At 37.5% G+C, this 25,145-nt stretch overlaps 1 protein-coding gene across 8 annotated transcripts in view; it reads right to left on the bottom strand.

Moving 5' to 3' along the window:
* Positions 1-1,328: 1,328 nt before the first annotated feature.
* BCLAF3 (BCLAF1 and THRAP3 family member 3) overlaps positions 1,329-25,145 on the bottom strand; it is a 34,015-nt gene continuing 10,198 nt past the window's right edge. For 2 of the 8 annotated variants that reach the window (XM_042809814.1, XM_042809815.1), the window contains exons 3-13: positions 24,055-24,633; positions 23,046-23,711; positions 20,703-20,881; positions 19,930-20,044; positions 19,670-19,733; positions 19,499-19,594; positions 18,726-18,844; positions 16,796-16,910; positions 12,742-12,837; positions 8,643-8,798; positions 1,329-6,965 (exon numbers count right to left, since the gene is read on the bottom strand). In XM_042809814.1, the coding sequence (XP_042665748.1) occupies positions 6,936-6,965; positions 8,643-8,798; positions 12,742-12,837; positions 16,796-16,910; positions 18,726-18,844; positions 19,499-19,594; positions 19,670-19,733; positions 19,930-20,044; positions 20,703-20,881; positions 23,046-23,711; positions 24,055-24,633 (2,215 nt within the window). In that variant the 3' untranslated portion in view covers positions 1,329-6,935. The remainder of the gene's footprint in view (positions 6,966-8,642; positions 8,799-12,741; positions 12,838-16,795; positions 16,911-18,725; positions 18,845-19,498; positions 19,595-19,669; positions 19,734-19,929; positions 20,045-20,702; positions 20,882-23,045; positions 23,712-24,054; positions 24,634-25,145) is intronic. The other 6 variants (XM_042809818.1, XM_042809816.1, XM_042809819.1 and 3 more) reach the window with 6 other exon arrangements.

Raw genomic sequence — 25,145 nt, 5'->3', positions numbered from 1 at the left:
CGTGGAGAGGATGAAAACGGTATGAGAGGCAGAGCAAGGAGAGGTTATTTTGAGTAAGGGCTGCTGGACGTTAGAAAGGCACAAGGGAAAGGAAGGTTTAAGGTACGGAAATCTACTCTCCTTTGATTCGTGACGGTGGTGAACGTCGGGACTTCAGCTTTCATTATCTGAAAGAATGACAGCATTGACTTCAGTTGACAAAGCTAACTAAAGGGAAAGTGTCAGCTTTTACTTGACAGTTTCAGCTAGCTTCACATACAGTGGTCAAGTTTATCAGAACCAAGTACCACATCTCATTAAGTAGAAGTAATGGAACCAGGTTTGAGAGGAATCAAGATATTCATAGAACCACAAAGTTGGAAAGGACCTAAGAGATCATCTAGTCCAACCATCCTATCACCATTACTACCACTAAGCTACTAAACCGTATCTCATAGCTCCTCATCCAGACATCCTCTTGAACACCACCAGGGACAGTGACTCCACCACCTCCCCACCTCCCCAGGCAGCCCATTCCAGCGCCTCCCTTCTCTTTGGGAGAAAAAGTTTTAACCTAAACCTATTGTTAGCACACCAAACGTGTATAAAGTTTGGCCGTGCAGTCCTCCAGCTGTGTAGATTAAGGTGGTTGAATAAGTGTAACTGAAAAATTTGGTACATTTGGTAGCTCTATTTCTAGAGGCACTCTTCAGGGCTGCTGGTAAAATTGGTAAGTTACAAAAAGAGAAATTTCCAACTCCATGTTACAATGCATACAATGAAGCAGTCTTCATGGATAATCTCAACCAGAGACCCAAATCCAACTCAGCTTTGAGGAAGCTAACACTGAAAATTGAAGCGTAGGAGTTTGATAGCTTTCATATCAAGTCAAGCAGTAACACAGTGAAGCATCCTGTTCTGGAAAGTGGAAAAAAAATGATAAGCCACCATAGTACTTTCATAGTAGTTTCCCACTATTCCCAAGCCAAGTAACATTGCAACATACGTGCATTCTTTAAGTACCTTATCTTAACGAGACCTTACAGCATTTAGAAAAGAGCTGCTATGGAATTACTTAGGGAACACTAGTATTTTAGAAGTGGTATTGCTGAAAGTGTGTAACATCTAAACTGACATGCACTACAGAACACAATCAGACACATGCACTGTTGAAGGCCATCAACTAAAAGCTGAGAAGCATCACTACTGCAGCCCCTACGAATTACAGAAACATTTTTCTCCAAGCGAAAAGAGGAACAGTACCTACCCCAACTTCTCCACACCGCTGTACAGTTACCACACATAAAGTGAAAATCCGTTTTCTTAAAGGTTAGAAACCACATCAGAAGTTAAACCAATCTATATGTAGATTTATTTATGACGAGTTTAGGTGAACAACGGGAGGTAAGGTTGTTTTATTCTGGAAGAAAACACCTCATTTCTGTTCCCATTTGCTAAGGAACCCTAGTATTAAGAGATAACATGGTTATTCTTATCCGGCACTGAGGCTGTATTACTGAAGTTCTTAGGAGTGCACACTAGTTTACTAAATGTAATATTTGGTGAAGCCTTTGGTGAAGTCAGCCAAGCAAGTGCTTGCCTCCACCCCCTCCCCAAACTTGTTTTGCACATTCAGTGTCTGCAGGCAGAGAGCTTCTTTTAACCAAAACTCCATACCTAAAAAGTAGATCAAAGCTTCAAACTTCTGAAGTAACAACAGATGAAACTACAGAAGCACATTATTTATAACATTCCAATGGCTACCCAGATCATGTAAAATACTCTGAAAATGATACTAAATATTAATGAACTACTGAATCCAATCACTGGATGTATTTGTAAGTAGAAATTTTGTTACAACATTTATTATCAGTAGAAACAAAATTTACATTGATTTTATAGAAACTATATTAAACATACATATAAACATACCTACATCTTAATATGTACTTATCAACATGAGATCTAGGTATGGAATAACATTGTCAGAAGCACAGTTGTGGACTCCAGAGACTACACACAAAATGCTTTTGCATTTAATTCCATCTTCAGTAGTTTAATAGTTTAAAAAGGTTATTTTTTTTCTTCTTTTAAATCCACGCTTACGAATGATTCCATTAAAGGTTTCTGATCATATTATTTGTGCATATGTATACACACACGCACATACACTCATTAGAAGGTCCTAATGGAGGAGAAAGCTACAGTATAAATAAGGTGAACTTGAATATATTCCTTAGAAATGGGCATTAGTCCACATTCTCATTCAGTTGCTAAAAAAGGAAAAAAAACTAGCCCTGCTATTCTTAAAATATTCAATACGGTGGTTTTTTTTTTTTATTCCATGAAAAGCGAACCAAAAACAACTGCTTCCCCTCTATCTCTTCCTTCAACAACAAAAACACAAGGAGCCAGTCACAAAATAAAAGCCATCTACTACATTATTTACAGAAAATGAAATATTAAAAAGATGTGAGACTTTGACAAAATTTAGAGCAGCGAACAGAGGAAAACCATATTAAAGTGGCAGGCAGCATAAAACTATTAAACCACGGGGCTAAATACCTACTGAGAACACCCTCCACCAAAACAACATCAAGGCAAAGAAAGGACAAGGAGGGGGCAGGTATTGCAACAATAGCAGTCTCAGACCTCAGCTGAAAAAATACGTTCACCAAGCTTAAAACAGAACACGTTTAAACGTTCACTACCATCCTCCCTATCTACAAAGGAGTTAAGTGTTACAAGTAGGCTTACAACAATCCTGAAATGGCTTTTATTTCCTTCCCCTCCCTCCTGTAAGATGAAACTCTGATCTTCAAACCCTGCCGCAGTGGAACGAAGTCTGTCAAGGGCCAGATTTGTAGAGAAACATCCAGTTCTTGCAGATTCGTTAGGATGCAAGTCTGAAGCCTTTCTTTTAGAGAACTCTCCTGGAGAGGTGGCTGTTCAGATGCCTGAAGAAAAGCAAGAGGCATATTTCTGAAGTGTATGGGAAAAGATTTCTTCAGTAAAGAAGGAAGTTGAAGAATCTCCCTCTGCTTACAAGTCTTCTAAAAGCGAGAAGGCTGAGAAATCAGATCTCCATAGCTTAATCTTTGCTAAAATCTTTAATCATCTTCTCCAACCAATTTTCACTATCAATTTCCTAGACATGGCAGAGAAAGACCTTCTGAAACACAACAAACAATCATCTTTTGAAAACCCAGAGTTCCATAATGCCCAGAAGTGTGATTTTTTAAATTTATTTTGCTCTTAAAGGAAGTTCACACAAAGAAAAATCAGCATTTCACCCCAAGGCCCCGTGAGAGAAAGCAGCAGGTAAGCTATTATCACAACTGGCTATCAGCTGAATTTGCTCCCACCTCCTGCTATTGGGTACTTGAGCTTTGACAATCACATTGAGGTCTCAGGACCACCTAAATGCATCAGATAAGGTGATATGAATCATTTAAGTCATTATTAGAGTTAAGGCAGACTTATACATACTTCATGATGTGTTGCTTACTAGCCCCAGAATTTTCTTGACTTGATCACCACATATAAGCTAAGAATTATAAAATGAGGATTTAACCCAATCAATCAATATAGAGATTAAACTGATCAGCAGCATTAACACTAAATTCACAACTTACGACACTTATAAGGAAGACTAATCATGTTCATTGACTGTATTTTGGATAGCCATGAAAAGAAAAAAAACATTTCACATGTGAACAACTGAGAACATGACAAGCATTCAGCGGTCATTTCAAGTCAACTAACAGAAAGGCAATTCACATTTATAAAACAAAGCTAACTAGCTCTTAGACAATCATATTCTTGACTTGCCTTTCCAATGTAAATGCAGTGACCAGCTTCACTAATACAAGGAACATTTTTCCTTTGGAGCAGAGGATTACTCACATAGTTAAAAGTAAGCAGTTACATTAACAACTCTACTCAGTCCATGCTCATATTAGAAATAATGCAATAATCAGAACATTATTTAAGTCTTTGTACAGAGGGCATTTTCTACAATGTAGTCACAATATAGAAAGGCACCAAATTATTCAAGTAAACTGAACTTCTTCTTAACACTCGTTTTCTCAACTTGAGCCCTCTCACAAACCAATCAGTAATTTCAATATATTTTTCTCAACTAACCATTCTGTCAGTACAACAGAACTTTCCTATGCTGAAAGAAAAAATGAGCCAATTACTCGTGTGAGCATACAGATGTAAGTCTCCAGCTAAAGATTCAAAGCACAGTAAGTTGCAGACCAGACAGTTAGGTTCCCTCTGGCACCTAACTCAATCGCTGAATTAAATTTCTGTACAAATCTGATTAGTAAAGCAAAGTTACTGGTAAAGAATGTGATTTCAGCAGATGGAAGCTCCTCACAAAAAAGCTAAAGCAACTGAAACAGGAACTACATTTCATCATATGACATTCATCTCGGGACCAATGTGGGGATGAGGTGAATAAAATAAAAATCAGTAAACATATTAAAAGATACCACATTGGTAATATGTTGCTTACAGTTACAGATATAATAATCGGATATCATATGGTAATACGTTGCTTACAGTTACAGAAATAACAACCTATATTGAAGAAACTAGACACAAAGTACTAAAACTAGTTGTGCACAAGTAAAATAAAGCACAAAACTGGAGGCATTTGCACTCTTAAACCTGGTTTTCATATTAAAATAAAAAATAAAAGCAGCATTAACTGGCTGAAGTCTGACTACTTCAGCATTATTTCTAGACAACCTTAGCAAAACTGACATGCCACAAGTTTCTTCACATATCCACTTCTCCCATTGGGCTCAACAACAAACTCTCTTCCAGGCTTTAGGAAGAACAAAAAAGGAAGCTCACAGAAACAGTAGTATCCTGCAAAGTAAGACATGATAGCTTCAGTAGTTTGTCCTGTATCATGTATGGTTTCACCTGCGTTTTACAATGCTTAACGTGTTCAGGAGCAGCGTGGAAAAACTTGTTGGCTTCAGGGTGAACCTGCACCCATCTGCAGTGGTACTCGCAGCACTTCCCAACACTGGGCTGCTTAACGAACACGGCGACTCCTTATTTGCTTTGGGTTGGCTCAATTTGTTGCTTCAATTTCCACTTGCTGGTAAATCCACACAGGATGATTTTATAGTTGGGTTCATCAGCGACAGCATCACAAGTATTTCTGATCAAACGGAACCAGCTAACTTCCTGCACATCAAGAAATTCTTTTCCTTTAACTTCGCATTTTGAATTTGTATGTCAGAAAGTTACTCAAATACTAGTTGAATCACTTATTAATTATTTCAACTGAAAACTCGAGTTTTAGAAACTTATACCATCTGGTGTTATTGTTGAATCACCATAGCATCAATGAATCTGGCACACTTCCCGCCTACTTATTTTCTATGAACACTAAGCAGTACATACCATGATTTAAGATTAAGTGACACTATTTTAGCTGCTCTGAGCCATTACCTATGCTTCCAACAAATAACTCCTCTACTGGAAGCACTGTGGAGAAAAAAAGAAAAAAAAAACCACAACAAAGAAATCATGCAAAGAAAAAAGTCACATTCTGACTTTCCACCAAAAGACAAATATCCTTTTCTCTGAACCTACCCCTACCCACGACCAGAATTCTGATCTGTTATCCATCATAGAGCCTAGCCTGCATTCCCTACAGCTAACACTGTCCCAGAAATTATGGAAAAATGTTTCCTTAAAACAAATAAGGACGTTATCTGAAAACTACTTCTTACACATCTTCAATTTACCTGTAATAAAAAAGTGAAGAAATCTGTAATACATGTACACAACCCTACTATATATATTATATTAAGGCAAAGCTATAAACAGGAAATAAGCACAATATTGTTTATAGCTGCTGAAAAACATGTCGAGCTATTTAAATTCTGCATACAGCATAACAATACGTTCTCCTCTGAAGCACTGTAAGCTTTGGAGAATTACTGGGATTTTGAACAAAGTTACAAGCTATCTGCATTTAAAGCAGTTTCAATTATGAACAGCTTTGTTAAAATACATGCTTATAAAAAACTTACATTTCTTGTTTTGTTGGTTTTTTTTTTTTTCCCTTGCAACTAAACACTTCAGGCCCCAATTTCAGAATTCAAGAAGCCACCAAATCATTTATGACAAGATGAAAGAACACATGGCTTCGTCAAGAATGCCATACATAAAAAAACCCCGCAAACCTATGAGACAGTAAGTTTGAATACAGACCAACTAACCCCATAACAAACCCAAGCATGCCTTCAGTGCAGTTACAGACTACTGCTACAGAACACTGCATACCTGCCTGCTGCCATTCATGTTCATCAAATACCAAAAATTGTCTCAGCAGTCTTAACACTTCACAAATGTATATACATCTCAGAAACCCAAGAATATTATGAAACTCCAATGAATACAGAATATTGTTTTATGGAAAGGACTGAACAGAGGTGTAAGATCTATTGCGCAACCTACCAGGTCATTTCTTTCTTGGCTAATCCTGAGCTATGTGCTATTACCAAACAATTCAGGCACTTTTTGTTTGTTTGTTTTCCTTTTTTATTACATAAGCAATAAACTTTGAACATATAAACCTCTGGGTATAACAACTCAAGTTCCATCTGTAACATCATGCTTGGAGAAAAAGTAATCAATAAATAAGACTCCCTTCAGTGACTTCTTTACTCGAGACCGGTATGCAAAAGGAACTAAAGGTACATACTACAACATTTCCATTGAATACTGTAGTTTAAAAGCAATTATGAAAACCGTAAAAAAGTTCTGCAGCATTCTCCTACCAAAAAATAAAGTTATTTTTTAATCAAGAAAGTTACAGGGTTAGTTCCTTTATCCCAATTTAGGTCTGGACAAAGTTGTCAAAAAAGTGAACAGATGTTCCCTTTTCTGTGTTTCACGTTTCAACTTCAGGATCAGAGCTTAGTTCAGGTTTCTGTCCCAGTATTTAAATTTCCCTACAAAGAGAAAGAAAGCAATCGTTACTGTCAGATTGCTAACAGCAAAAAAAAAAAAATAAGCCCCCAACTTTCTTATAAATACCATATCATTATAGTAACATAAATTCTTTTAGTTAGGGATTCAAAAAGCAATCAATTGTAAAGACTGTGCCTTAAAGGATGCATATGCATAATTATTTCAAAAGAGTGAAGTAAATCAAAGGCGTTCTCACCAGTTTAACTAGTCTTGAGGTGTAATTATTACACTATACAAAATAAGGGATACAATCTACAATCTAAGGAATGTTTTAAATTCTGTTTTTAAAGAATTACCCAACCATCAATCAGCATGTTTAAAAAAAAAAAAAATGGCTGTCATTCTGAAAGGTTTCTTTGACATCAGTGATACTCAATTTCCTCCTCAGCCAAAAATCAATATTCAGATCTTATTTCTCTATTTGAAATCATAATCACCAAGAGCCAGATTTTATTAAGATTATTCTAATAAGCTCCAGACAAGAACCTTAATATCCAATTACAGAACAGCATTGGAAATTAATGGGGGGGGAGGGAAGCTCACTACAACAAAATTAGGTTATGGCACTTTATGCCCATTTTCCAGATCTATACTTTTTGGAAAAAACCTTTCCACACTTGTTTCCCATTAATTCCCATTCCATTTGCCCTTCTGCCATATTTATTTGAGTCCATACCAATTTACAAACAACTCACCAGTATATTTTAGCAAGAAGCAACCTCTTTAACATGTTTAGTTTTCTTTGAGTCTTTGCTTATTGGTTTTGTTGCTTATTTTTCCACTTTCTTCATTCTTCTACCAGACTGGTAACTTTGCTTTTTTTAAAACGGCTCTAAGAACCTATTAATGTTTCTGCACTCTAAAAACTCAACTCTAATCCAACCACTAATGCTTATTATGCAAGTGTATTTACTTGTACGGACACAGAGAATTACAAAACTAACATTCTCAAAGGAACACACAACTGGAAAGGGCTGTGCAGGTCATCTAATTCAATTCTGATGCCATGAGTAGCCCTACCCAACTCTAATTACACTTGACCAATTCTAATAAAGGATTGAGAGTGCTTTAACCACTTCTACTCCCAAAAGCTGTAACATTTTACACAGTTCAGAAGTTCTTCTGCACTTCTGTATTATCACTGTCTCACACACACTGCAAATCAAAAGGTGTAAGATAGATGTGCTGGAGTTTTTCAGCCTGAGTTTGTCAAAGCATTTTACTCAGGCACCATGCACCATACAGGATGCTTTATTCAGAACAGCACTTTAAGGCACATGATGAATGTAAGATAACACAATGAGGAACAGAAACATAAACTTAATCAAAAAGTGTATCAATACTCTTCATGTTAATTTAGAACTGTAGTCTTAAGACGATCTAACATTTTTAACAGAAGTCCACTTTCTCTCATCAATAAGAAAGCAGACCAAGAAGAGAATATTGGAAATCATCACAGAACCTCACAGCACAGCTCAAACAAATATCCATGAAGGAAATAAGTGCAAAATCAAGTGTGCCTCCTTGTGCTTTTACAGGCAATGTTCCAAAGTATCCCATCTGAGCTATTCCATGGGGATATAAAAACCGTAGTGGACAATTTGAATATTCACATTTTCATAAAAGCACTTAGTGAAGAAGAAACTAAACCAACTCACCTTTTCTTTCCTCAGAAATCCATCTCTGTATTTATTAGTGGTAAACCCCCTTACACCAACAGAACGTAACCGCTGGTACTTAGCTTGAATATATAAACCCTTCTGTACTAAGCCTGATTTATAATGGGATTGCAAACGGCCATCTGCAAAGTTGCTCTGTAACAGTAGGGAAAGGGAGGAAAAAAGTGCAGAATGAGGGCACCAAAACTCAATAGCTGCCATTCACAGTTGTATATACACACAAAACCGACAGTATTGAACAAGAACATGCAATAGCAAATACTGAGCCTCTTCCTTATTTACAGCTTGCTGTTCTTTAGAACACCAGCTACCTTGTTACATTCGCTGTTTAAAACATCTGAAATGGTCACTGTTACAGAAAAACAGGAATTGCTAAAAGGAAAACAACAACAAAAGAAAAAAAAAGCACCTTACTTGCTATCAAATTCACTGATACAGGCCTGCAGCAGGCAAATGTGTTGAACCTAAAAAAGTTATGCTAAGTAGAAGTTAGCATGACTATTTATCATGTATCCTCACACCATAAGACCACAGAATTACTTCCCTTAATCTGTTCTTTTATCACCCCCCAACTGAAATACTGTATGCTAACCTAGCATGGGAACAAATGTAACAGAGCTTACTGGTGAGGGAATTATAAATTCACAGAAATAGCAATATAGGAAGACCAACACTGACAGCAGCAGCTAAAAGGATAAAAATCTGTTTATAATTAAGCACTCCAGTCTCCAACAGAACAAGCTATGAAGTCTCAGAAAGGTTCACTGTAATTTTGCCTGATTTTCCAATAATGCAGATTAAAGTTTTCAAATGTGACAGTAACAGAAAAAAATTCCTGTAGATGTTCACCCTTTAAAGCTTTTTCACCCCATGTAGAGTAAAAAAAAAAAAAAAAAAGTTCTTACATAAAAAGGAAACATTATGTTGATATAAAATAGCTGTCACACTTTACAAACAGATTTAAAGTAAGACAGAATTAAACAACAGAAAAAGAGCCTTTCTTGAGCATGACCTAATTGCTCTGGTGAAGTCAGTCTCCTTTTGACGGAGTAAGGATCACTTCAAGAAAAATCACATGCTCTGAGGTTGTGATAAGTTTGGTACCAGTTTCTCCATGGTGTAGCTGAAGAACAGCTAAGGACTGCACAGAACAGAGGTTACTCAATGCAAATACAGTTTCTGTTATTCTAAGAAAATCACTTCAGCCACCTAATATGTAGAGATAACATGAAGCTGGCCCCATCAGTTCCCCAGCGTTACTCTCATGATGCTGGTAGGCAAAGGACATACTTGGAGAAGGCTACTAAATGCTATCTCACCCCTTTACTGAAAAGCCATCAGAGTCCAATCACAATATAATTAGGTGCAAGTAAATACCTTAAGCAGATACACGCCTACCATAGGGGAAGCTGAAGGGCGTTTGCAATGCTATATTAAGCCAGTGAACACAGTTAACAGCAGAGGTCCTCATTTCTCCCACAGCTGCTGCGGTTCTCTGTTCTGACACAGGAGGCTACCAAGGGGGCCTCAGAGGTCTGCTGCTGCATTTGCACAGCGAGCAGCAAAGGACCAGAACAAATAAGAAAGGAAGAAAAGGTGCAAGATACTGACAGCGAGATTATACGTACACTTCAGTTTCAACACAAGCATCTACACAAGCAGGGAGAACGAGGTACAGAAGTACTATTAGCAGGGCAGAATCAGACGCAGAAACAGTTAACAGATCAGATACTTGGTGCATAGGTAACTGCAGTCACACACAGTAGAGAGTAAAATGAGATAATCTAATGGTGTGAATGAAGGTGAATGAAAAACAACTACATTTCAGCCTCAGGAAAAAAACAAACTGAAGTGACATCTAATATTACATCAGGACCATTTTATAATCAATGCTACTCATGCTGTCTATGAACCAGTGGCTTTCAAGCTCTGAGAAGTCTGTAAGAGCTAATATGTTAACACTGTACTGTGTCTGGCTAGGGCAGAGTCAATTTTCTTCACAGCAGTCCGCACCGGACCATGGTTTCAATTGGTGACTGACACAGCACAGACAACACAGCAGTGTTTCTGGCTGCAGCTGAACAGTATCTGCACAGCATTACTACTCTCTCTTCCTTCAGCCTAGCTCCCAACAAGCTGGCCAGGCAAGACACTGGGAAGGGACACAGCCTGGATAGTCAGGACAACTTACCCACACTGACCAAAGGATTTCCATGCTCATGCTCAGTAAGAATACTGAGGAAAGCCGCTGCCTGGAGGCTGGCTGAGCATCAGTCTCCCTGTGGGATACGGTAAGCAATTGCCTTTGCATCATTCCTTTTTCCTTCATCTTTCCTTCACTTGACTGGTGACGCACTGCAACAGGTTGCCCAAGGAGGTTGTGGATGCCCCATCCTTGGAGGTATTCAAGGCCAGGCTGGACATGGCTCTGGGCAGCCTTGTCTCATGGTTGGCAACCCTGCACCCAGCAGGGGGGTTGAAACTAGATGATTTCCACAGCATCACGGAATGGCACAGGTTGAAAGGGACCTCAAGAATCATGAGTCTCCAATCCCTCCCTCCAGAGGCTGTTCCACCAACCTCCACATTCAACCCAGGCCATTGTTTTCGCTCCCCCTCTTCCCTAGTGCTGCTGGAGGTGGGAGAGTGAGCAAGCCATTAACACACAGGACTGTGTAAATTACAGAATGAAGTTTAGTTCAGAAGATAATCATACATACAGTACCTACTGAAAGGAATCACAGTCAACATTTTAAAGTCTTTTCACAGAAAAGATCTTTTAATCTGTGTAAGATTTCTTTGGATCTCTTACGAAACTGATGCTCTAAAGTATTTTTTTCTGTAGAATGTTAAACTTTTTGCAAGACCATATATGCTAATAACTCCCCTCCTCTTTTTTTTTTTTTTTTAATTAGGTTAGGACTCTCCAATTTTATTAATCAGGAAGAAGAATTCAGTGTATTTTTAATATTCAGCCAAGGAAGGCTCTTGAGTGTCAAATCACCTTCCTGAAGCAGGTTTCAGCAACAGCATAGGCAGGAAAAATCCTTTAAGTTATGCAAGAGGAAATGAAATGTAAGAACACTGATGAAATCAAATCAGCAATGCTGTTTCCATGGTAGTAATAATGTGCTATACACATATAGAAACCACAATACCAGTGAAAATGCTATCTTCTCAACAGATATTAAAGCAGTATGGAACCAATCTCTGGATACAGCAATGTTCAGTTTCATATATAAAGGTAATGGCAGTTTAAGCAGACTTATGTTTGCACAGTCCTCAGCAGAATTCAGTGCTGATGTAAAATAAAGGAAATTGAAAACTGCTTTGAATAATCTACCAACATAACCTCAAAGAGATAGTGGTGAATAACCACTCATCCCTTATAAAAAGGCCACATGGAGGGGATAGGAAAGAATACTGAATAAGAGACTATGACACCTTTCTGTGTTAAGATGGAGTTATGCACGCTAACATTTTTAACTTGTTAAGCTTCAGCTTGAAAGTTTTTTCTGTTTCATTGGTTCTTTAAACAGCAGAATAGTGAGCCCTTTTTGATAGTATTAGCTTAGCTTTCTGGCAGACTGACTGCCTTTTTTTCCCCAACAGTTCCCTTATATTTAGTCTGAGGGGGCAGAAGAGCCCTTCTACTCTTCAAATTGTCATCCAAAGTGCTAGCCGCTGAGCTAAGCCAACACAGCCTTACTTCAACTTCACTATCTTTAGAACAAGAAGGATCAATACTATTCTGTGCTGTTTTTCTCCTGAGAGTACACTTGTTAAATAGCAAGTACGGGTAACTTTAAAGGATAAAATGAGAAAGTTTTTTTTTCTTGACATAAATAAATCTAGTTGGATGTTTATTTTTATTTCAGCTGTATGGATAGAATACTGAATAACTCAGCTCAATCCACTGCCAGCCCTCTTTCCTCCCATTATGTCAGCAGAAACAATTAGGCCACACTGCTACTACTTTTCACATTTGATACCCTTCAAATCTGCATTTCTTTACCAAACTCAAGAGGATCAAAATCACAGTTTATACAACACACTTCTGATAAAAGCTGGTCTGTACCTTAAAGTGTCTCCTGATGGGACCTGTGTTCTCAAGGCGTCCTCTAACATGTCTATGCGGGAAAGTATCATTTGTTCTTGAAGAATAGTAAGAATTCTAGTTCGAAAACAGATAGCAAAGTTATTAGCTTAACATTATTACATTACAAAGGAAAACAGTTTCCAGGTTATATTAACATATATTAAAGTCCTTTCAGCCTTGTGATTTTGACACAAAGACACTGTCTGAAAGCACCAACAGAGAAGCAAAGGGCCTGGAGTACAGGCTGGCTATAGCGACAGCAGAGCCCACCAAACCCAAACCATCCCACAAACCATCGTGTTGGAATATCGTCCTCTTGGGTTGTTACCTGCTTGGATTTCTTCAGTGAAGGCTCTACAACCCTGTCCCTTCAGAACACATGCCTCAATTAGCACATAGCATGTGTAATAGACTGCTCTAGCAGTCATCCCTTGAGTCAGGAATAAGAGCAAGATTAGTACTCTGGATACTCCTGGTTAGCATATGGTCACTATTAGAGCATTTACCACAAACACAAGCATCACTACTCTACATACCACCACAGCAACCAGACAATTGCATTGGCCCTCCAAATATTCTGCTTCCAAATTTGTATTATACAGTAGCATATCGGAGAAGAATTGCTAGCCACAGAAACATACCTGACCTTAAGGACAAGTGGCATGGACAAGTGGTATCAAAACTGTTGTGTTAGCACACTGAAAGCAGAAGGCAAACAGCCATGGTTGCATAAAACAGAGCACTCCCTCCAGATACTGTGTTCTTTCATCTTTTCCAGCTTTTCCCATGACAGGATCCATTCAGCTAAAGTATCATTTTCCCCCATCATTGCATACAAGTATTGACAAGTATTACACACTGATACATGCTACACTATATTCATCTAATGAAGACAGAACTGAATTGCTAATGAACTCTTGGCCAAATGCACTTTTCCCCTGTTCCCTGTGAAAGTAGTCTTGAAGGCCACAGAAGTGTCCCAGCACTACTGAATTCCTTTTTTCTTTCCCCAACGTAACTAAAACAGCTTTAAATACATTTTAAGAAAAACTTAAGAACTCTCATTTGTCTCAAATAAACTAACATTGTATAATAAATCTCTCTCCTGCAGTACAGAACAGCTTTCCACAAAAACTGGTGAGCTGTGCCTGGAATTAACTGAAACAATTTCCACTCAAGTATCTGTAAGAAAGAGCTAAACCACTGAGTACTTTCTTATCCAATAACTATTATCTTAGCTCTTGCTTAAGTTTCAGTCCCTTCCTCAGTATTTTCATGCATTCCCGTGCCCCACTCATATAAGCTTATTTTAGCACACTTCCTATTTGTTTCCTGTTTAATAAATGTGGCTGGCCCAACACCAATGTTCTGGTGCCTCAACAAACTATTTCTTAAATCCACTGCACTCCTCTCTGTGCACTGCCTTTTAGTCATTAAAGCCTTACGCTTTCTAACATTTACATTAGAACAGTTTACAACAGTGTTCACATCTAAACTTCTATTCCAAAACAAGACTGACTTGCAAATTCCAAATATTTGCTTTCTTGGAGAAAACAACTACGAGAGACCTTTGCTCCCATTCGTTGTTTTTTGGTTTTTTTTTGTTTTTTTAAAGCTGCTCTCAACTCCATTAATATCACATTTCTGAAGAAAAAAACACAAACAGTTGTGGATACAGTCACACAGCTCTGAATTTATTACAAAAGCACTACCCACCTCACAAGTTAAATGTATGGCTGAAATTACAGTTGGCTACTTTGAAACTGCTCCAGTTCTCAGCTCCCTCAATAAACAGCAGAGCAGTGCTAGTACCTCACATGTATGGAGATCAAGCTTGAGCTATGGACTGCCAAGATCTTTTCCCATACCACCCAGTCCTCAAGAACTACTTCAAGAAAAGCCATCTATAAGCACCAATCTCACATAGCTTGTCTGCACACAACAGGAAATGCCACAGCATTGGAGCCAGGTTAGGTAGCTGAACTATTTACGTCATCTCAGGTATGAGACTCAGCTGTATTATTTATCTTTTCTACCCAGGACAAGATTGCGTTCTTTCTGCATCACTTCAGCATTTAACAGAGTAGATAAAAAGGAAAACAAAAGGAGCAGAGTAAGAATAGAGCAAAAACGAAGAACAAAAACAGACAAGAAGATGCAATTAGAAAGCATCGATCAGTACACTCCAGACATATATGCAAGATGTCCATAAAGCCCCTATGCCAAGTGGTGAGTACTGGGTCATTCTACTGATGCATGCAGATGGCAAATTAACTCGTGTATGGCTGACTTCATGGAGAGTCATCTTTTGCATTTTTAATACCTATGCTTTCTCAGCTACTGCTGTTCTGAATTGGGAAGTTCCTCAGTGCAATGTATTGCTTCTCAGGAACATTAAAGCTATTTTTAAAATTGCATCTAGTTTGCTACTAGATGTCAAAGTGAAGTCTTCCTGAATCTTCAACAGTTCAAACTCAGTCTCTATTCCAAATTAACATCTAGCATCATTTTGCACTTACTATATTAGTTAAGGAGGTATTACTACATGTTTACAGGGCTTCAATCTTGGTCTTCAGGCTTGTTTGTTGTTTTTACTTTTAATATTGTTGTGCTGAGTCATTTTGCATTTACACCCGCCAAGCAGCTATCCTCCAATGACAGTCACTACTCTAACTACATAAAAACTGTTTTTGATGGACCTTTGATGGTCTTCTGGAAGCCTATCCATAGGCTATGAATTACAACATAGAAGAACTGACAGTTTTTACCTTAGTCTCCCCCTTCTTAGCACCAGCCACAAAAGATGTTTTAGAATTTTATGGTACAAATCAACATGGGCAGCTGCACAAGTCCTATTACACAAGCACAAGCGCTTCAAAACAAAACTGCACTCATTCAGAAAGTTTTCCAAAAGGAGTAAACATTTATTTCAACTGAACATTAACTGCCTTCTCAATTTCAGTATTAAGTACATTACAAAGAGAGAGCCCTAAGACAGATCAAGTGCTCAAGTTAGCTCTGATAAACTTTGTATCAACACAGACAAACTATTCCAAGTAAAATATTTCATCCTTAGGAATATAATTTCAGGCATTTCTGCAGTCTCATGTACAGTTTCTTTCTTAAAAACAAAACAAAACCAACAACAACAAAAACAAGATATTTCAGAACTTCCCTCCTGAGGAGAAACACTGTTACAGTAACAATGCTGGACATGGCCCCAGACAACCTGCTTAAGGAGGAAGTTGGACCAGATGACCCTCAGAGACCTCTTTTGACTTGAACCATTCTGCAAGTGCTACTGACATAAGATTCTGATCTTCCCCCTGGACTGATGACAACTACCTCCCATTTCCCCTTCCCAAGATATTCCATATTACTTCAAGTTACTTGCTCAGTAAAAATGCCTTCTAGTTTGTGGTTTAGATCACGTACATATTATAAAGCAGGAGAAATGCAGCATTCAGGAACTTACACTGCTGTAGCTTCATAAAATAAATTTGTACTATTTACTGGAACATCTTAAAATCAACTAACTCTACTAAATTATTATGAACCCTAAGTTAGTCCAGCCTGTTCATGCTACTCAATTAGAAGTCTAAAGTTGAGCACCTAATCTCCCCACTCCCCAAAAAATACTGCTTCCACTGTAAATACACCCAACCTAAACTAGCTTTCTGAAGAGACACATTCCTGGCAACTTCCCTGTGAGGTAATAAAACACAACAGCAATACTCTAGAGATGTTCAAAAGTAAAAAAGATATTCTTTTACCAGCACTTGGTCATAAAAGTTATTTTAGCTCTCTTGAACTATTCTGCACTGCAAAAGATGCCTGAGGAATTACTGTTGTAGAACCATTTTCTTTTTTAATCATTGATCAAGTGTAAAGATAAAGACTCACATGGAAATTAAAAGGCAAGAGTTCACAGATCGTTAGCCATATCAGCCCAAAAAAGTGCAGCAGGAAATGAATTATGAAGGAAAAAAAAAAAAAACAACACAGAAACAACTACTTCCAGATTCAAGCTTACCAGGAGAGGTTTCCCAATAAATTTCCTGAAAGGTGGCTTAATGAACCTCATGGGCTTTTGGAAGCCATCAAGTTGAGAGTTCTGTAATCTTGAAAAACTGCAGCTTTGCTGATTCCTGAGAGAATAATTCCAGAGAGAACAATTAAAATCCAGAACCGTAATACAGCAACACAAAAAATTAAAAATTAATTTTTAAAAAATTAATTTTTTAATAAAAATTAAAATTAAACAAAAGTTTAATTTTAAATGACCTTACTTTAACATTGGTACCACTTAGAAATGGTAAAATGACAGCTTTCATGTAATCTTAATCTAAGATATTTGATAAATGACTAGTGCTCTGGCTAAAGAGAAGTCCAAGTTACACACAATCACACAGTAAACTCCATTTTCTTATGCAATGATAACAAATGGTGACTTCTGTCTTTTTCAAAGCCTCACTTTTTAAAACAAGTTTCCCCGACTCCCACAGCTACACCTCCACGCCTGGCTAACACTGCCCTCTGCTGGCTGACACGCTCACTTTTTGTATTTCAGTGGTTTTTTAGATTGTGCTACCTTCAAAGTCGCACACAACTTCTCATCTCACCAATTCCAAACCAGATAGAAGCTCTGATAAATATCCAGATGCTAGAATATGCTTGTTATCCCTTCAGTTAGTACAACAAAGCTCTGACTTCGGGTTTTTTTGGTTTTGTTTGTTACTGAGCACACTGCTAATTACTGATACATCCACAACCAATAAATAAAACGTATGTATACCATGAAAAGTAATGACTAGAAGCCAAAATTTATAGTTCCCAGAACTATAACACGTATAATAAAAAAGGCCAAAAGAAGGCAGAATGGGCTAGCTGATTAAGCATTGCCAAGATCTCATATGCGAACTGTGAAAAAAAAGCCTGCTTTTCAGGAAGGTGCTATCCATCTTCCATTACTGCCCTCAGCCTGCAAATGCATTAGCCATCAGCACTACAAGTGTAAGTGTCCTCCAGCCTCCATCAAGCTCAAGGACAGCCACGCTTCATAAAAAAACCCGAGCTTCCCACTGTAACTAGTATATATAGAAGGTAAAGCAAGTTAGTAACCGCAGAAGTAGCAAAAAAAAGCCTTACCAGACAACTGAGCCAAACACATACTGAAGATACAGCATCAAGCAAGTATAAGGCTATAGGCAACAGTCCAATAATTTGATTTTATTTTTCCTTTGACAACTTTCATCTTTTTATCTAAACAATTTCAAACACAGGATTTTTCTCTCTCTTTTTTTTTTTTTTTTTTTTTTTTTTTTACAGTTTTACTAGTCAATTTTCCTAAATATGCACATATTGTCACCATTTGCCATTATAAACTGTTTAAAATGGACAATTAGCAATATATTCATGTATCTGCAAAACGTGACTACAGTGTAGATGCATTTCATTACACTCTGGCAACTCTTCAATCAACGCTTCTAACACAAATAAGCCATTCGTGTAATCTTAACATCAAAAGCAAAAATAGGATGACTGAGGTTAGCAAACACCTCAGGGCCACACATCTTTAGCAGACCTGCTGCAGGAATTCAGAGAAGTAAAAAGCTATTCCAGAGTTTAATGTTAATTAATAAAATTAAAACAAACAAACAAATTCTGTTTGCTGACATTCCACGATACCACAAACACCCCGAGGAGCACAAGAATGCATTCGTTCTGAATCATTATTATGAAACTACAAAATACCAATGAAGTAGTAGTAGAAAAATAACCTCTACCAACATAATACACCATTACATAGGAAGCTTGAAATTTTACTGACACATGTCACAACTGAAGTCAAACTTCAAAAGAAAATCACAACAGATTTGAATGCAACTGCAAAAGCATCGATAAAATTAAATGTACAAGAGAAGAACAAGCTTAGGCAAATGTGATTATTATTAGCTAATTACCTTGGAGCTGTACCATCCGTATGAAATGCTCTCTCATCTTCATTCTTCAGTCTCTCTTTTCTTCTCCTTTCTATATCATGCCGTAGATCATTTGGATCTTCTAAAACTCTTATGATGTTCTATTTAAGAGGAAGGGTTGGTGCCAAGTTAGCTTGTAATAAGGAAATATTGACTTTATTTGTCCTTCAAGGGTTTTATTCAGTAATCTTGTTGACCAACCAAATAGACACAGGACAGCTGTGCATCAACCCAAGAATCCGAAGTCCAAAACAATAACAGTAGCTACTCCCTGACAATTACCTTCTCCCACCATCTGTCTCCTTACACATTTCTGAACAGCAGCGAACAGAAAGCTGGAATTTCAGCTAAATAACTGCTCTACATAAAGCTGACAATAAAAAAAATATTCACAAACTACAGTAAATCTTAAGAAAGTCTACTCTTCTTAATTAAGTTGTACCTCCACACATTAGCACCACAGAAAAACAACAGGAAACCAAATCAAAGTAAGTGCAGTTTGTAAGGGGGAAACAAAATCCCATGCCCCTGGATAAAAGCAGGGATTAGGACTGCGTTCAGTATAGAACTGCATTCTGTACGTTGGGCCAATCTAACATCACAGGATAAATATTAAGGGTTTTTCCAATCTCAGACAGAAATTAGAATCCATGTCAGTTGCCCACTCAGTATTTACATTAAATAAGAATAAATAGTTCAAGCAGTAGCAATAACCACGCTCCAGTTATTCTAGAACACATCTGCACTCTACTTACCACAGTAATGGAAGTACGTTTAATATATGTAAATACAGTCACGTGCATTCCTTTTAAAACAGAATTGCTAGCGGTCTTCAAAGCATGTAAGAGTAGCTTTTCAATAGAAAGCAGAAAAGTGTTAGTTACACCTATGTAACTTCACTGAACTATAAAAAAAAAAATGAATACCTGAGGAGATTCTGATGGGACAGTTCGTTTGTTCTGAAGTTCTGCTAAAGACATGTCAATCCTCCTGAAACAGCAAACCCACACAAGAATAAGCAGCATCAATATAAAACATTATTAACCAACTACAGAATCTTTGCAGATTACGTACAGATAGTTTAGAGTCAGTGAAAAAAACAAACAACTCCAGCTATGTAATGTAAAGCCTACTGAAGATTAACTACCTTGATGCAAAAAAATTAAGGCAGAAGCGCACCAATTACCTGTGAATTTCTGGATCCAAACTTCTTTTAACTTCATTCATATTTGGAATTGGTTTATCCTGGATTTTTGAGAACCGTTCATGCAGAGTTATGTCGGATGATGTAAAATAATTTGCTGTGCAAAGACATTAAATACAAGAATGTTTAAGCGCACTATTTCAAGTGTGTTGTGGGAAATACTATCTTTCAAAAGATTAACTGCTAAGGACACCATGACAACTTCTGAGATTAAATTCCAAACTATTTCCACTTGTAGCTTAATGTTCCCAAACGAGAGATTAGGCCAGCTCAACTCAGACAGCCCTCTTAGTAAGATTAAGCTGAAGAAAGTTAACTGTTTATCAGTTCCATCATGGCAACTACTAGAAGCAACAAATAAAGTTCTGCACTACATGTGACACAAGTCTAGAAAATCATCTGAAAAATTACAGGAACTATATGTAACTAAAACGTTGTGACTACAACAAAGCTTTATTTTCCCCCCTAACCCTCCTCACTTGTTAAAAATGCAGTTTAACCTCAAGCACTTCCATGAAATCCCTTCTACGTTCACAGCCTACAGTAACCTCTAAATAAGGAGCAAGACCTTCTAACCAAAGTGCTCCATCCAACCACTTCAGCTCTTCAACCTACATTCTCCTTCAACGAATGACACGAAAACAAATGAAACCTAACACCTGATATTTACAAGGGCAGCATGCCTAACTCATTATTTCTTTTATAGTAATGGTAAATACATAAATACACACATATACCCCAAATACTACAGCCACCTTTAATTTGATGGATAATTGTGATTATTTCCTGAGTAAATTCTCGCGACGGGTCGCTCTCGACACCTCGTGCTACAGATTCCATGTGCTCGAACACTGGATGAAAGTTTTCATTTTTCCTGCCAACAGCAACCAGATCATGTGACATCTGTCTGTCTGCAGTATGACTAGAAGCAGACCTAAAACAAACATTTGGAGATACTCATTTTCAAAGAATACTTGAAAATTTCAAACAAAGAAGTAGAACAAGACAAAATAAGAAGTTTGTTTTAAAGATAAAAGCCATGCAATTGATTTTTTTTTTTTTTTTTAATTAAAAAAACAAAACAAAACAAAACAACCAAACTGTAAGCTGTAAGATGAACAGCTCTAACTACACTTTTGGGAATCCTTGTTTCAGTGACGTGTGATACAAAATTTGTAAGTTTTAAACTTAACACATCTGTCAAGTAAGATAGATATATGAAGACTTGTATCCTTTTCAGTGTAGCACTGGGAGGCAGTTATGTGTCTGTTATAAAAAAAAACTAACATTTTCAACAGTACCCAAATGCTAAAATCTCTGCATCTTTGAAAACTGTATCACTTGAACTCAGTGCGACATGTTCTCAGTAACAGCATGTGAACTTAGGAATGTGTGTAGCGTATTTTTGTCAGGTTTTACTCACTCTAAAGAGATGCATAAATCAAATGGTAGCACTGCTTTGTTAGAACTATTTTCACAAGGAAGCTGGCATTAAAATTTCTGCTGTTCTTGGTGCAATAAAAGTACTTCTCATTTGGAAACAAGTTGAGAACTCAAATATTCCATGTAAAACTTTTAGGACAAAGACTTTGCTGTCCATTCTGCAAAGTGATAATGCACCTGCCTAATCTGTATTTCAAAAGAAAGTAGAATTTCATATAAAGATTGCACCAGAACCAGCCTCCAGCAAGTCCCAGGAGTCAGCTATCTGTCTTCAGTAAATGCCTTTCAGTGAATCCAAACAATCTCCGTTTAGGTATTTATTACAGATGATTTGAATTGCCTAACTTCTCTCTAGGCTTATAAAGAATGTATTCTTCTCAGCTCGGCCATTTTAAGTCATGTGTTTGTTAAATGCCTGAAGTAGGCAGCATGAATACTGTCAGTCATCAGCTTCTCCAAAATTAGCCATTTAGTCTCTGCTAATGTCTTTGTTGTTGTTGCAAAGGCAAACCTGCACATCAAGTAAACTACTACATTGACTGCAGCTTTTCAGTCTGTAAATAATTATTACATGCACTGTGCATGACTTTGAAGAATAGCAGCAAGAAACTACTACATGTAGAAATCATCCCACAGGCTTCCAAAAATAAGCGGCAAGAATTAACGTTTTTCCTTGCTTTATCACTTAGGAAGAAAGAATTGTTCCCTTTCCTCAGTCTTTCATATTAACCCCTTACATGGGGACAGTGAACTTGTCTTCACAACTCTTCACTGTATTACATATTTTCTGAAATATTGGGAAAAAAAACTGGCAGAGATGTTTTGCTTGAGAGAAGTAAAATACCTTTTAAATGAGGACTGAACAGCTTCCAAAAGAGATTACTGCCATTACCCTCACCTACAGCAGGTAGTCAATTAACCAGAAAAGCCTGCAAATATACAAAGCAAGCTGCTTAGTCTTTACAATGTGTTCTTCACTTAGGCTGCCACATTAACCCTTTTTTCCAATTGAGTTGACAACAGGAATGCTGAAGACAACCAGAAGTACTATACACGAGATAGAGACATACTCCATTACTTCTCAGTTCTGAGGCTCCAAAAGATTGTTACATCATTTGCTGCAATACTAAATAATATAACCCAGGGATTTCGTTTTTTGACAGCTTTACTGGACTTCATCTTAAACATCTGAATGTGTACCTGAGATTTATGCAATTTAAAAGTTAGCTAGTTTTCAAAAGAAATGAGGAACTCCTCAGGAAGTCAAAAAAGTCATTATATTCCAGAACAAAGAACAGGATTCAACTTTTCTGATTTTGTCCGTTTTGAATAAACTTAACACATTTACTCATAATAAGCAACTTTATTTACAGTTTGTACTGCTCTTATCTGCTCTGTTCTTTCCACTTGCTACCAGACTCCCATGAGATTAACTAGGCTTTTTTTGGGCGATTCTTTTCCGGTTTTGGTTGTTTTTTGTAAACAGCAACAGGCAGTGAGTTTCCAGCCTGCAAGTTAATGCTTTAAACAAAGCAAAATTACAAAGGTACAACCTTAGTTTGTCCTTGTTACTTCCTAAGGAAACACGGCTTTCCTTTGATATTCATAAACTGAAAGCAGGCTGGAATAAGGAACAGATGAGGGGAAACAAATACCTGTACCTGTTCACCGTTTTCTTCATGTCCACTTTGATTGTGAGATGTTCCCTCCTACAGTTGACATCTGACACTTTCACATCTGAAACAGTATGACTTGAATCATGCTGGCTACTGGAAGAATCTCCTTTTCTCCTGAGTTCCCCTTCTTTCCTTACTCTTTCCTTCTGCTTGTTTTTAAAGGGTCTCAGATCAGCATCCATTTTAGAAGAGTTAACGCAAGCATTGCAGCCCTTCTTTGAACTATATTTAGGAGGGACTTCAACATGCCCTTCTTCAGTCTGTCTCGCTCTTCCACCACTAAAGTAATCTAACTTTTTGCTATTCCAGGCACCCTTAGAAGATCCGTATTTCTGATCTTCCTGCTTCGCATACTTCTGAGCTCTATCATCTGTGAAAGGCTTTTCCCCATCCAGGTGCCTGCGCCGTTTGTGATTGTATTCATAGGCTATCTTTGTGACAGATCCCTCCGAGTACTCCCTTTCAGTCGACCGGTGAGACTGGGCACTCAGATTTCTTTGCTCCTCCTTTTCTTGGTAGGGTGAAAAAGAACGCTCTTGCTTCCACTTGGAATTTCTTGCTACTTCTCCACCGTCATACCTCTCCATTTCTTTAGCCCTTTTAGACGTGTGCCCATATTCTCTGTAATCGTGATCTTCAGGATACCTGTGTTGACATAAAGCAATTTACACTTGCACTAGAGAAGAAAGCGAGAACTTATATGTGAAGAATGTTGGACAGCAGAATGCGTGGCAAGTTAACCCATAATCCCTCACGCCAAGGTACGGATGTGCAGGGGCTCTTAAGAGGGAAATATTATCCTTTCATACTCTAGCCATCAATATGATTTACTTAAAAGACAAATACTTCACTATTACCAGTCGCCCATAATTAAACTACAAAGTGGCAAACGTGTTTCAAGGTGGTTATCTTCAACTATAATGAAAACAGACTTTCACTTGAGGCTTTACACCACAATACCCAGGTTTTAATTATTTTATTCCTATACCTCTTCTGTAAAGAGCTCCTTGACGTAAATTCATCAGAAACTCTTCTGGGTGACTGACCATACTTCTCTTCATGTAATCTCTGGTGCCTCAAGTCATCTTCATGCCATTTTCTTTCAAATTTACATGAAGCCCCTAACGGTCTGTGAAAAGGTTTAATTCCTTTTTCATTTCCAGTGACTTTGTAGTGCTCAAATGTGTATCTTTCTTCCATTTTGTAATGGTAAAATGACCGACTGTGCTCCTTATATGGTATTTCTGAGTATTTTGGTGGTAACTGACATCTCCTATTGCCTTCAGTTCTTTCCGATGAATGTGTTCTGTAGGGCTTATGGCTGTAAGCATCTTCCATGGGAATTCTCTTCAGGTTTGGTGAAGGTGACCTACGTTCATACATTCTCTGGTGGTTATTTCCATGAGGTGCAAACCTGGAATTGCTTTGTTCGTATTTTTCATCATCTGTTCTCCAAGTCATAGGTTTCTTTAGGTCCTTACGAAAGCTTTTATATTCACAGTCATAATTAACATGAGCGTGCCTTTGCCTGTGGTGCTCTGGACTCCTAAATGCTGGAGATAAGGACCTAAGGCAAAGATAAAACTCACTCTGAATAGTCCCATAAAACTGAATCAACATCTTAAAAGCATCTATTCCCTAAAGAAGCCCAATTTCAATCAACAGGGAAGAGAAATTCAGAACCAGTCAAGATATTCAGTGTTACTTGTCTAGCTAGAGTACAAGCTTGCTTTCAACTCTACTGAAAGCGTTCACAGGAAAAATACCCACTCAAAATACTGGTAAGTCAGTCATTTTCCTCTTTCAGCTCTAGAAAAAAATAAAAAATGCTATAAGTAATTCAATGTATATAAAGTTACCACTACACAGAAAACAACTGTTACACATTTTCACACTTGTCAAGCATTCCCTATCTTTTCCAGGACCAAGAGGAAAAAGAAAAGGCAAAGAGAAAAAAACCATGAACAAAATGCACAAATGTAAAAAAGGAAGAAGAAAACCACACAGTTTCCAGATGCTCTTTACGTGTCAAGATTGGGGGAAAAAAAAAAAAAAAAAAAAAAAAAAAAAAAAAAAAAA

This window comes from Centrocercus urophasianus, unplaced genomic scaffold, assembly GCF_019232065.1.
Source record: "Centrocercus urophasianus isolate 14NV4802_14NV808 unplaced genomic scaffold, USGS_Curo_1.0 seq_12, whole genome shotgun sequence".
Lineage (NCBI taxonomy): Eukaryota > Metazoa > Chordata > Aves > Galliformes > Phasianidae > Centrocercus > Centrocercus urophasianus.
The sequence above is the reverse complement of the archived record's forward strand: the minus strand, read 5'-3'. Positions and strand labels throughout refer to the sequence as shown.